Below are 14,780 nucleotides of genomic sequence, written 5' to 3'. Positions count from 1 at the left end.
TCCCTTCAGTCTTATACAGTTGTACCGGCTCCTCTCCGGTACTGAAATGGCTTCCTCTGATTTCACTGCACACTGTGAGCTTCTCACATTGTGCATTAGAAGCTACAGCAAGTCCAAAAGAACCCACCTCATTTCCTGGGGGGGTTTAAGGATGAAATTCTCAATCAGGTGACTAAATTTAACTTTTTCAAATAAATTTTTTTAAAATATTTTTAAAACATTTTCCTAGGCATATTACAGCTGAGTACATAATTAAACTGTTTTTTTTTTTAAATATATATTTTTAAATATATATATATATATATATATATATATATATATATATATATATATATATATATATATTTTTTTTTTTTTTTTTTTAATTTTCCAGGAATATACTTTAACCCCCGAGTAAATAATTAAACATTTTTTTTAAACATTTAAAAAAATATATTTTGACTTTTTTTTTTTTACATTTCCCAGGCATATACTTTAACCCCTTATTCAATAATGCAACTGCTTTTCTAAAACATTTTTAAATATATTTTTTGAATATAAATATATATATATATTTTTCCCAAGGCATATACGTTATCCCCTTCCGGCCTGCCCCCAGCATCCCCTGAGTAAATAACTAATCAGTTTTTTTATATCTATTTTTAAATATATTTAAAAAAAATGTTTTTAATTTCCCAGGAATATACTTTAACCCCTTATTCAAGAAAGCAACTGGTTTTCTTAAAATTTTTAAATATATATTATATATATATATATATATATATATATATATAAATAATTTTTTTCCCAAGGCATATCTGTTAGCCCCTTCCTGCCTGCCCCCAGCATCCTCTGAGTAAATAACTAAACCGTTTTTTTTATATATATATATCTTTAAATATATTTTAAACTTTTTTTTTTTTAAGTTCCCAGGAATATATTTTAACCCCTTATTCAAGAAAACAACTGGTTTTCTTAAACATTTTTAAATATATATTTTATATATATTTATATTTAGTTTTTCCCCAAGGTATATACATTATCCCCTTCCTGCTTGCCTGCAGCATCCCCTAATTAACTAAATAGTTTATATATATATATATATATATATATATATATATATATATATATATATATATATATATAGATATATATATAGATATATATTTAAATATATTTCATTTCTTTTTTTTTTTTTTACATTTCCTAGGAATATACTTTAACCCCCCAGTAAATAATTAAACATTTTTTTTAAACATTTTTAAAAATATATTTTGACTTTTTTTTTTTTGTTACATTTTCTGAAACATTTTTAAATATATTTTTTAAAATATATAAATATATATATAATTTTTTATCCCCTTCCTGCCTGCTCCCAGCATCCAGAGTAAATAACTAAACAGTTTTTTTTTATATATTTTTTTAAATATATTTACTTTTTTTTAAAATTTCCCAGGAATTTACTTTAACCCCTTATTTAAGAATGCAACTGTTTTGTAAACATTTTTAAATATATATTTAAAATATATACATATTCCCCCCCCCCCCCCAGACATATACATTATCCCCTTCCTACCTTCCCGCAGAATAAATAATTTAAAGTTTTTTTAAAATATATTTTTACAAATATTTACATTTTTTTTTTAATTTTGCAGGAATATACTTTAACCTCAGAGAAATATATTTTAAACTTTTTTTTCCAATTTCCCATATTTTGTTAAGTGCCTGCCCACTCACAGCGTCTTAAGACGGGGGGGGGGGGGGGGATGGGGGGGTTGGCTGATGGACTTCTCAGTCATGTGACATAAACTGACTATTTTTTTAAATTGTCTTAAATATATTTAAACATTTTTTTTTAGAAATTTGTATATTTAAAAAAAGAAAATTAAAAATGTTCCCAGGCATATATTTTAATCCTGAGTAATTATTATTATTATTAATATTTTTTTAAACGCCTTCCCACTCACAGGCGTGGGGGGGGGTTGTTGGTTTAAGGATGGAATCATGTGACATAAACTGTCTTTTTTTTGTTTCTTTTTTAAGTATATTTTTTAAGTCATTAAAAAAAAAAAAATTCCCAGGCATATATTTTAGCCCCTTATTCAATAATTAAACTGTTTTTCTTAATTTATTTTGTAATTATATTTTTTTAATATTTTTTACATTTTTTTTTTGTACAAGCATATACTTTAACCCGGCGTGAGCTCACCTCGTCAAAGTTTTCCATGCCCTCCCCTTTGAAGAACCATTGGGTGAAGGTTTTGGCGACCGTCTCGCCTCTCTTCTTACAGGAGATACACCGGATCTTAAATTCATGGCCTACCACGGCTTCTGTTTCCGATTCTACCTCTACACAGCCTGTCCAGCAGGGGGGCGCTAGAGGACAAGAGACAGAGAGGAAGGGGTTACAAACAGCAGCAAGTACAGGTTCACAAGAGCAGATGACATGCGTTTTCTATATTGTAGCGGGGATCGCAGTTAAAGAGGACCTGTCATCAGATGTGTTCATGGTCAGTGCAACATAATAACTAATGTGTCATTGTAACACTTCTGGATATTTATTACCTCTCACGGGGATCACACCACACCCCCCTGGCATGCCCTTAGAGTGGTTGTAAACCCTTACATGCAAGTGACTGGCCTTAGGTGATACACAGAGATGAAAAAGAAATCCTCCTACATAAGTTGTACCTGTTTATCTGGGGCTCTCTCTTCTCTGAAACCATTCAAAGTAAGGAATTTATACAGCTTGTCTGAGCTTTCAGAAAGCAGGGGGGGGGGGAGAAGTTACATTCTGCAGAGCTCTGTGAGAGCTGATTAGAGGGAAGGGACACCCCCCTGGAACACCCTCTCATGTCACCTTCACACAGCACACAGGATAAGAGCCGAGGCTGTCAATCACGGGCTGTGTGCCGGAGATCCCAACACTGCCACATTTACATAGCACACAGGAACAGAGCCGAGGCTGTCAATCACAGGCTGTGTGCTGGAGATTCCTCCCCAGTTACTCTCACACAGCACACAGGATAAGAGCCGAGGCTGTCAATCACGGGCTGTGTGCTGGAGATCCCAACCCTGCCACATTTACATAGCACACAGGAACAGAGCCAAGGCTGTCAATCACAGGCTGTGTGCTGGAGATCCCTCCCCAGGTACTTTCACACAGCATGCAGGAAGAGAACCGAGGATGTCAATCATGGGCTGTGTGCTGGAGATCCCAACCCTGTCACCTTTACATAGCACACAGGAACAGAGCCAAGGCTGTCAATCACAGGCTGTGTGCTGAAGATCCCTCCCCAGTTACTCTCACACAGCATGCAGGAAGAGAACGGAGGCTGTCAATCACAGGCTGTGTGATGGAGATCCCAATCCTGTCACATTTACACAGCACACAGGAACAGAGCCAAGGCTGTCAATCACAGGCTGTGTGCTGAAGATCCCTCCCCAGTTACTCTCACACAGCATGCAGGAAGAGAACGGAGGCTGTCAATCACAGGCTGTGTGATGGAGATCCCAATCCTGTCACATTTACACAGCACACAGGAAGAGAGCCGAGGCTGTCAATCACAGGCTGTGTGCTGGAGATCCCTCATTTGTCACATTCACACAGCACATAGGAACAGAGCAGAGCCTGTCAATCATGGGCTGTGTGCTGGAGATCCCTCCCCAGTTACTTTCACACAGCACGCAGGAAGAGAACCGAGGCTGTCAATCACGGGCTGTGTGCTGGGGATCCAAACCCTGTCACATTCACACAGCCCATAGGAACAGAGCAGAGGCTGTCAATCATGGGCTGTGTGCTGGAGATTCCTCATTTGTCACCTTCACACAGCACACAGGAGCAGAGCCGAGGCTGTCAATCACAGGCTGTGTGCTGGAGATCCCTCCCCTGTCACCTTTCTACCTCTTGGTGTCAGGAAAACTTGTCAGAAGTGACTCATGCTGATAGCAGAGGAAGGAGGCAGCAGACAGAAATGACAGTTAGCTCTCCGGATTGAGACAAGTACCCACTATAGAGGGATGTGCGTTGTTCATATTTCACGACTGAGGTTTACAACCACTTTAATCTGCTTTTCTCTCCAGAAGGATGGCACCATCTTTGTTCAGGCATCATCCAGAGAAAATAAATACACATTTTAGACAAACTGTAAAGAGTAACGCAGAATATGCACAGATTACAGATATGCCGATGCCGGACCTTTAAAATCACGGATAAATGGCATAAAAAGCATGTGGGTAAGGCGCCCGCATCCTGCAAAGCTTGCATGCGTTTATGGTGCCTTCCATAGATTGTTTACTGCTCAGCTCCATCCTGCCCCCTCCCCCCCCCCCGGATCCTAAATAATTAAACAGCTTCGAGTCATCCTGTGCTTTACAGCAAGATCAGAGCTTCAAGTCCGTGGACAAGGAGGACGTCACTAAGCTGAGGGGCCGAAGTACAGTCAACATCTACAGTGCCTTGAAAAAGTATTCATACCCCTTGGAATTGTCCACATTTTGTCATGTTACTTCCAAAAACATAAATGGATTTTATTGGGATTTTATGTGATTGACCAACACAAAGTGCCACATAATTGTGAAGTGGAAGGAAAATGATAAATGGTTTTACATTTTTTTTTTTACAAATAAATATGTGAAAAGTATAAGAGCCATACACCTAGTAGAAGACCCCAGGCACTCAGTGGAAAACCCAAGGAACTCAATGGAAGACCCGGGCACTCAGTAGAAGATCCATACACTCAGTAGAAGACCCCAGGCACTGAGTAGAAGACCTGTGGCTCTTAGTAGAAGACCCAAGAAACTCAATGGACCCGGGCAATCAGTACAAGACTTGGGGCACTTGGTAGAAGATCCACACACTCAGTAGGAGACCCAAGAGCACTCAGTAGAAGACCTGTGGCTCTTAGTAGAAGACCCAAGGAACTAAATGGAAGACCAGGCACTCAGTAGAACACTTGGTGCACTCCGTAGAAGACCTGCAGCACTCAGTAGAAGACCTGCAGCACTCAGTAGAAGACCTGCAGCACTCAGTAGAAGATCCACACACTCAGTAGAATATCCACACACTCAGTAGAAGACCCCAGGCACTCAGTAGAAGACCTGTGGCTCTTAGTAGAAAACCCAAGAAACTCAATGGAAGACCCGGGCACTCAGTAGAAAAGCTGTGGATCTCAGTAGAAGAACCAAGGAACTAAATGGAAGACCAGGGCAATCAGTACAAAACTTGGGGCATTTAGTAGAAGACCTGAAGAACTCAGTAGAAGATCCACACACTCAGTAGAAGACCTGTGGCCCTTAGTAGAAGACCCAAGGAACTAAATGGAAGACCGGGCACTCAGTAGAGAATTTGGTGCACTCCGTAGAAGACCTGCAGCACTCAGTAGAAGACCTGGAACACTCAGTAGAAGATCCACACACTCAGTAGAAGACCTGTGGCTCTTAGTAAAAGACCCAAAGAACTAAATGGAAGACCCAGGCACTCAGTACAAGACTCGGGGCACTCAGTAGAAGACCTGGAGCACTCAGTAGAAGATCCACACACTCAGTATTGTGGACCCGGGCAATCAGTACAAAACTTGGGGCACTTAGTTGAAGACCTGAAGAACTCAGTAGAAGATCCACACACTCAGTAGAAGACACAAGAGCACTCCGTAGAAGATCTGTGGCTCTTAGTAGAAGACCCAAGAAACTCAATGGAACCCGAACACTGAGTAGAAGACTTGGGGAACTCAGTAGAAGATTTCAGGCACTCAGTAGAAGACCTGGAGCACTCATTAGAAGATCCACACACTCAGTAGAAGACCCAAGGCACTCAGTAGAAGACCCAAGGCACTCAGTAGAAGACCCCGGGCACTCAGTAGAAGACCCAAGGCACTCAGTAGAAGACCCCGGGCACTCAGTAGAAGACCCAAGGCACTCAGTAGAAGCCCCCGGGCACTCAATAGAAGACCCAAGGCACTCAGTAGAAGACCCAAGGCACTCAGTAGAAGACCCAAAAAAACTAAATGGAAGACCCAGGCAATCAGTACAAGACTTGGGGCACTTAGTAGAAGACCTGTAGAACTCAGTAGAAGATCCACATACTCAGTAGAAGACCCGGGCACTCTGTAGAAGACCTGTGGCTCTTAGTAGAAACTCAATGGAAGACCGGGCACTGAGTAGAAGACTTGGGGAACTCGGTAAAAGACCTGGAGCACTCAGTAGAAGACCCTGGCCAGTCAGTAGAAGACCCACGGAACTCAATGGAAGACCTGGGAACTCAATAGAAGAGTCAGGCACTCAGTAGAAGACCTGGATCTCTCAGTAGAATACCCCAGTTACCCAATTGAAGACCCCAGGCACTCAGTAGAATCTTTAGACACTCAGTAAAAGACCCCTAGGTTGTGTATTGCTGTAATCAATAATCTATACATCTTGTTATTTCTATGGATGTGGAACTTGTAAACTTTCCAGTTACTATGTAATATACATGGTGCCCATATTAGCTACTTGGTGGTGAAGATATGTCCCGGGGTGGCTGACTCGACCCGCCATATCCATATATTGTACTGTAGGCTTTGTAAACCTTTACAGCAGGGGTCTCAAACTGGCGGCCCTCCAGCTGTTGCAAAACTACACGTCCCATCATGCCTCTGCCTTTGGGAGTCATGCTCTTAACTGTCAGCCTTACAATGCCTCATGGGACTTGTAGTTTTGCAACAGCTGGAGGGCCGCCAGTTTGAGACTCCTGCTTTACAGCTATGAACCTTATTGCTCTATTGGTGGGCCAGCTTTACACAATCAAATATTGGTTGGTTTTGGGACCTTTACATGAAGGCTCCATGTTTGGTGTTAGCGCCTCCATTGTTGCGTCTTGAGTATAAATTATATATCGGGCGTGCAGACATCTTTACAGTTGGGGGGAAAAAAAAGCGGATGTTCAGCACTAAAGCGTGTAATGGGAAGAAGCTGTGTGCTGAGGCAGCGTCTGAGGGCCCCTCGGGCTCCAGCAGCCCTTCTCAACCAACAGCCTTTTAATGGAAGTTTTGCCTGGCTGAGAACTCACAACTCGAGGAAGACATCCCTTAATGGAAAGGCTTACATTTTAACTCCTCCATGGCCAGCGCCTTGCAGCTGCAGTTAGTTTGCTAAAGCTTTGTTCATAATAAAGAAATTGTTTTGTCTTTGTTACATCTCAGTGCTGCTGATCGCCTGCATCCTCTTTGCAACCACCTCCTGTCTACATGCACACTTCAGTGATGGCGTCATGGCAGTTCTTGGGGACAGGTTTCCTGATGGTGACAATTGTGGACCATGCCTTTGTTGTGGGGGTTGTAGGGTAGGGGTACAGGAGTGTCCGGTGTAGTTACCCTAACTGGTCAGTAGACATGGTCATAGTAAGGGTTGGGGGCCCTGCAGTAAAGAGCAGGCAGTGTAGGTGCCTAGGTAGCCGTTGTAGGTCCCCAGAGTACTGAGCGGTGTCCACCATAGAGGGTAGTGCCTGCCCTGCCAGTGCGTGGGGCACCTTGGACAAGAGGGCTGAATACCGGCCCTGCATTGTACTTGATGACGTCAGAGGGCCTGCAACCAATGGGGTGCCTTAGGGAAGAGGCTGAGTGGAGCCTGCAAGAGCAAAGGATTAAAGCGGGGCTCCACCCTAAAGTGGACCTTCCGCTCATTGGAATCCTGCCCCCCTCTGGCGCCACAATTGGCACCTTTTAGGGGGGAGGGGGTGCAGGTACCTGTACAGTACAGGTATCTGCACCCACTTCCGGCGTAGATTCTGCAGAAGGCACGCCCCTTTCCGCAGAATCTACGCCCCTTTCCGAAAGTGCCCCGCTGCCTGCTGGGAAACACACGGATCCCAGAGACAGCGGGGACCATCCTTATTGCGCAGCGCGATTCGCGCATGTGCAGTAGGGAACCGGGAAATGAAGCCGAAAGGCTCCACTTCCTGATTCCCATACCCAAGATGGCAGCGGCAGCACCCGAGAGACGATCGAGAGATCGGCTTCGGGTGGTGACATCGCGGGCGCGCTGGGCGGGTAAGTGTCATTATTTTAAAAGTCAGCAGCTGCAGTATTTGTAGCTGCTGGCTTTTAAAAAAAAAAAAAACGGCGGAACTCCCGCTTTAAGTAAGCAGTGGTGACGCTATGGGGGTGTGGGCGAAACGTGACAGAGGGGGTGACAACTTGTTTTACTAAATCAGGGGAGGGGGTAGGGGTGACACCATGTTTTATCAAACCGGGGAGGGGGGTGGGAGTGGGTTGGTATTTGGTATCGGTGATGTCATGTTTTACCGAATCGGCCGGCAGGAGGTGGTGGTGGTGGGGGGGGGGGGGGGGTGACACTATCTTTTACCACACCAGGTGACACCAACCCTAGTCCTTTTTGTTGTGACCTAAATGGACATTTATCCCCTGCAGTGCAACTTTTTAAAGCATATCAAGGTTTACATACAATGGTCTTCTTTATAAAGCTCGACAAGCAAAATCCAAGATGGGGCATAAGCTCCGCCCAGTGCGGTGACGTCACAACGTGCCGCCCGCCTGACGTGTTGCGTCCGCTCCGTAATTTTATATGTATGTTCTATTTGTGTTGTGATCGCACAAATGAGTGGCAACAACTCTGTTTTTTTTTTTTTTTTTTTTTTTTTAAAGTTGGGTAGCACCTTGTTGGGTGGTTTGAATAGCACGGGGATTGCAGGTTATATACACTCACCGGTCACTTTAGTAGGTACACCTGTTCAGTTGCTTGGGTAGCATAAATTGCTAATCAGCCAATCACATGGCAGCAACTCAATGCATTTAGGCATCTAGACATGGTGAAGACGACTTGCTGAGGTTCAAACCGAGCCACGGAATGGGGGAAGAAATGGGATTTTGGTGACTTTGAACGTGGCGTGGTTGTTGGTGGCAGACGGGCTGGTCTGAGTATTTCTGGGATTTTCACACACAACCATCTCTCTGGGTTTACAGAGAATGGTGGGAAAAAGAGAAAATATCCAGTTGTGTGGAGGGAAATGTCTTGTTGATGTCAGAGGAGAATGGGGCAGATGGTTCCAGATGATAGACAACAGTAACTCAAATAACCTCTCTTACACCCAAGGTATGCAGAATACTATCTCTGAGCACGCAACACATCGCACCTTGAAGCAGATGGGCTACAGCAGCAGAAGACCACACCGGGTGCCACTCCTTTCAGATAAGAACAGGAAACCGAGGCTACACAGGATCACCAAAATTTGGGCAATAGAAGATTGGAAAAAACGTTGCCTGGTCTGATGAGTCTGGATTTCAGCTGTGACGTTCAGATGGTGGGGTCAGTATTTGGCGCATGGATCCATCCTGCCTTGTATCACCGGTTCAGGCTGGTGGCGGGGGTGTAATGGTGTGGGGGATGGGGTATCACCGGTTCAGGCTGGTGGTGGGGGTGTAATGGTGTGGGGGATGGGGTATCACTGGTTCAGGCTGGTGGTGGTGGTGGGGGTGTAATGGTGTGGGGGATGGGGTATTACCGGTTCAGGCTGGTGGTGGTGGGGGTGTAATGGTGTGGGGGATGGGGTATCACCGGTTCAGGCTGGTGGTGGTGGGGGTACAATGGTGTGGGGGATGGGGTATTACCGGTTCAGGCTGGTGGTGGTGGGGGTGTAATGGTGTGGGGGATGGGGTATCACCGGTTCAGGCTGGTGGTGGTGGGGGTGTAATGGTGTGGGGGATGGGGTATCACCGGTTCAAGCTGGTGGTGGTGGGGGTGTAATGGTGTGGGGGGATGGGGTATCACCGGTTCAGGCTGGTGGTGGTGGGGGTACAATGGTGTGGGGGATGGGGTATCACCGGTTCAGGCTGGTGGTGGTGGGGGTGTAATGGTGTGGGGGATGGGGTATCACCGGTTCAGGCTGGTGGTGGTGGGGGTACAATGGTGTGGGGGATGGGGTATCACCGGTTCAGGCTGGTGGTGGTGGGGGTGTAATGGTGTGGGGGATGGGGTATCACCGGTTCAAGCTGGTGGTGGTGGGGGTGTAATGGTGTGGGGGGATGGGGTATCACCGGTTCAGGCTGCTGGTGGTGGGGGTGTAATGGTGTGGGGGATGGGGTATCACCGGTTCAAGCTGGTGGTGGTGGGGGTGTAATGGTGTGGGGGGATGGAGTATCACCGGTTCAGGCTGGTGGCGGGGGTGTAATGGTGTGGGGGATGGGGTATCACCGGTTCAGGCTGGTGGTGGTGGGGGTGTAATGGTGTGGGGGATGGGGTATCACCAGTTCAGGCTGGTGGTGGGGGTGTAATGGTGTGGGGGATGGGGTATCACCGGTTCAGGCTGGTGGCGGGGGTGTAATGGTGTGGGGGATGGGGTATCACCGGTTCAGGCTGGTGGTGGTGGGGGTGTAATGGTGTGGGGGATGGGGTATCACCGGTTCAGGCTGCTGGTGGTGGGGGTGTAATGGTGTGGGGCATGGGGTATCACCGGTTCAGGCTGGTGGTGGTGGGGGTGTAATGGTGTGGGGGATGGGGTATCACCAGTTCAGGCTGGTGGTGGTGGGGGTGTAATGGTGTGGGGGGATGGGGTATCACCGGTTCAGGCTGCTGGTGGTGGGGGTGTAATGGTGTGGGTGATGGGGTATCACCGGTTCAGGCTGGTGGCGGGGGTGTAATGGTGTGGGGGATGGGGTATCACCGGTTCAGGCTGGTGGTGGGGGTGTAATGGTGTGGGGGATGGGGTATCACCGGTTCAGGCTGGTGGCGGGGGTGTAATGGTGTGGGGGATGGGGTATCACCGGTTCAGGCTGGTGGTGGTGGGGGTGTAATGGTGTGGGGGATGGGGTATCACCGGTTCAGGCTGGTGGTGGGGGTGTAATGGTGTGGGGGGGATATTTTCTTGGCACACTTTGGGCCCCTTAGTACCAATGGACCATCGTTTAAACACCACGGACTACCTGAGTATTGTTGCTGACCATGTCCATCCCTTTATGACTACAGTGTCCCCATCTTCTGGTGGCTCCTTCCAGCAGGATAATGCCCCATGTCACAAAGCTCCAATCATCTCACCACTGGACAATGAGGTCCCTGTCCCTCCAATGGCCTCCACACTCACCACATCTCCTCCAATAGAGCACATTTGGGATGTGGTGGAACGGGAGATTGGCATCATGAATGTGCAGCCGACAAATCTGCAGGAACGTGTCCAACACCTTGTTGTATCTACGCCACCAAGAATGAAGGCAAAAGTGGGCCAAACCATTATTAGCAGGGGGGGGGGGGCTGAATAAAGTGGCCGGTGAGTGTAGATTACAATTGGCACAATTCACAAAGCTAACACACAAGGATAAAGATAAAAAAAAAAAAAACACGTATTTTCCGTTATAGCCAATAAGATTTGAAAACGCCGGTCACATGGCTATAACTAAAGATCTCTTTATAGATGTTTTGTGAATTGAGCCTAATGAGCTTTGGCGATGTAAATGTCACGTCTTCGGGGTTTATATCCACCAGCCGTTGCTATGGCGTTGCTATGATGACACTACATGTCATATTATTTCTTGACTCAGAAGCCGTCAATTTTTACCCCCTGACTCCCCCCCCCCCCCCCCCCACCTCAGGACAGGAAGGCTTGCGCGTGATTGGCTGCAGGGAGCATTGGCTTCTGCAATCCCATGGGAAGATGAACTGTCAGGAATAGAGAGACGTCTCTAGGAGGGTTCCAGGAATAAGCATTAGTGATTGGCCGGAGGTGGGATGGTCCGCCGCCGCTCCATGTGTGATGGAGGACAAGGAAAGGCATTTCACCCGGGAATAAGCCCCTCCCCCCTCCCCATCCCCTCCCCCATCCCCTCTGACGCAATTGGATTCTTTTTAAATAAAACAATAATAAAAAGAATAATAATAATAACTTACATTATACATAAATAAACTTCCATATACACAATAAATGACACTTTGCTTTCAGAATCCTCGCCAATGTAGCGCAGTGGCAGAGATGCGGTGGGATGTGTAGGATCTGGAGGAGATGTCTGCTGCTCTATGGCAGGGGTGTCCAAACTTCTAAGAAAAGGGCCGGTTTACTGGAATAGTACCCAATCATAGTGCCCCATCATTGGTGTCAGTGGGAGGAATAGTGCCCCATAATTGGTGTCAGTGGGAGGAATAGTGCCCCATCATTGGTATCAGTGGGAGTAATAGTGCCCCATCACTTGTGTGAGTGGGAGGAATAGTGCCCCATCATTGGTATCAGTGGAAGGAATAGTGCCCCATCATTGGTATCAGTGGGAGGAATAGTGCCCCATCATTGGTGTCAGTGTAAGGAATAGTGCCCCATCATTGCTATCAGTGGGAGGAATTGTGCCCCATCATTGGTGTGAGTGGGAGGAATAGTGCCCCATCATTGGTATCAGTGGGAGTAATAGTGCCCCATCATTGGTGTGAGTGGGAAGAATAGTGCCCCATCATTGGTGTAAGTGGAAGGAATAGTGCCCCATCATTGGTGTCAGTGGAAGGAATAGTGCCCCATCATTGGTGTCAGTGGAAGGAATAGTGCCCCATCATTGGTGTCAGTGGAAGGAATAGTGCCCCATCATTGCTATCAGTGGGAGGAATTGTGCCCCATCATTGGTATCAGTGGGAGTAATAGTGCCCCATCATTGGTGTGAGTGGGAAGAACAGTGCCCCATCACTGGTGTGAGTGGGAGGAATAGTGCCCCATCATTGGTGTCAGTGGAAGGAATAGTGCCCCATCATTGGTGTGAGTGGGAGGAATAGTGCCCCATCATTGGTATCAGTGGGAGGAATAGTGCCCCATCATTGGTATCAGTGGAAGGAATGGTGCCCCATCATTGGTGTGAGTGGGAGGAATAGTGCCCCATCATTGGTATCAGTGGGAGGAATAGTGCCCCATCATTGGTATCAGTGGGAGGAATAGTGCCCCATCATTGGTATCAGTGGGAGGAATAGTGCCCCATCATTGGTATCAGTGGGAGGAATAGTGTCCCATCATTGGTATCAGTGGGGGGGGGAATAGTGCCCCATCATTGGTATCAGTGGGAGGAATAGTGCCCCATCATTGGTATCAGTGGGGGGTAATAGTGCTCCAAGGGCTACATAAAGGCAAGCAAAGGTTTGCAGTTTGGAGAGCACTGTTCTATGGGAACTTGCAGAGACGCACAGAGTTTCCACATGCTGATAGGAGGAGAGAGCAGGACAGACGAATGGGGAATGAAACTAATTTGTTTAGTTTCGAATTTGTTATCTACATAAATTCATTTAGTTATATTTGTTAAATTTGTTAATTCATTTTCGGAATTCGTTTATTATTAAAATTCTAATCAAATCGAATTTTCCGAATTTGGTCGAATTGATTTCAATTTGACTGAATTCTGAAAATTTGAATCCATTTCGAATTATAGTACCATTCCATTCTAATTGGAATTTAATTCCATTTAAAATCAAACTTATTCTATTTGGAATTTGAATTTTGGAAGATGGTTATATTCTTTCCATGTTATTCTATTCTATTATTTTCTATTCTGTTCTATTCTATTCTAACCTTTTCTTTCCTATTCTATTCAAATTCTAATTTATTCTATTAAAATTTTGGGAAGTGATTATATTTAGTCTATTCTATTCTATTGTTTTTTTCATTTCTATTCTATTCAATTCTTTTATTTTCTATTCTATTCTATTATTTTCTATTCTATTCAAATTCAAATTTATTCCATTCGAATCTGAATTAATTTTATTCAAAATTTGGATTTTGGAAGAAAGTTATACTCTTTCTATTTTATTATTTTTTCTATGCTGTTCTTTTCTATGCTATTATTTTATTTTATATTCTATTCTTTTCTATTCTATTCAAATTCTGATTTTATTCTATTGAAATTAGAATTTTGGAAGATGGTAATGTTATTTCTATTTTATTATGTTCTATTCTATTGTCTTTTTTCCTATTTTGTTCTATTCCATTCTTTTCTCTTTTATTCTATTCTTTTTTATGTTCTATTTCTAATCTATTTTTGTTCTATTCTATTCAAATTTATTCTGTTCAGATTTTTGGAAATGGTTTTATTCAGTCTATTTTATTCCTTTGTTTTTATATTTTATTATCTATTCTATTATTTTCTATTCTAATCAAATTCATATTTATTCCATTTGAATACGCATTTGTTCTATTCAAAGGTCCAATTTCGGAAGAAGCTTTCTTTCTAATTTTTTTATTCTACTCTTTTATTTTTTTCTATTCTATTCTTTTTTTTTTCTATTCAAATGCATTCTATTTGAAATTCGAATATTCAGACGATGGTTGAATACTTTCTGTTTTATTCTTTTTTTTTATTCTATTCTATTCCTTTATTTTCTATTTTATCTTATCCTGTTCTTTTTTTTTTCTATTCTATTTTTTTCGGTTTTACTCTATTCTTTTCTAGTCTATTGTATTATTTTATTTTCTACTCCTTTTTTTTCTATTCTTTTTTTTTTTCTATTCCTTTATTTTTCTATTCTGTTCTGTTTTAACCTACTATTCTTTTCTATTCTATTCTTTTATTTTCTACTCCTTTTTTTTCTATTCTTTTTTTTTTCTATTCCTTTATTTTTCTATTCTGTTCTGTTTTAACCTACTATTCTTTTCTATTCTATTCTTTTATTTTCTATTTTATCGTATTCTGTTCTTTTTTTTCTATTCTGTTTTGTTCTGTTTTACTCTCTTATTTTTAGTCTATTATATTCTTTTATTTTCTACTCCTTTTTTTTATTCTTTTATTTTCTATTCTGTTCTGTTTTAATCTATTCTATTCTTTTTTTTTTTCTATTTCATTCTTTTCTATTCTATTCCT

At 43.7% G+C, this 14,780-nt stretch overlaps 1 protein-coding gene across 2 annotated transcripts in view; it reads right to left on the bottom strand.

The window, feature by feature from the left end:
- Positions 1 to 14,780, bottom strand: part of SCN1B (sodium voltage-gated channel beta subunit 1) — a 71,366-nt gene that overhangs the window by 13,466 nt on the left and 43,120 nt on the right. For both annotated transcript variants that reach the window (XM_077456440.1, XM_077456439.1), the window contains exon 3: positions 2,189 to 2,355. In XM_077456440.1, coding sequence (XP_077312566.1) covers positions 2,189 to 2,355 — 167 coding nt within the window. The remainder of the gene's footprint in view (positions 1 to 2,188; positions 2,356 to 14,780) is intronic.

This window comes from Lithobates pipiens, unplaced genomic scaffold (genome assembly GCF_037356315.1).
Source record: "Lithobates pipiens isolate NorthernLeopardFrog02 unplaced genomic scaffold, aLitPip1_a1.2 Scaffold_27, whole genome shotgun sequence".
NCBI lineage: Eukaryota > Metazoa > Chordata > Amphibia > Anura > Ranidae > Lithobates > Lithobates pipiens.
Note: the sequence above shows the minus strand (reverse complement) of the source record. Positions and strands in the feature narration are given on the sequence as shown.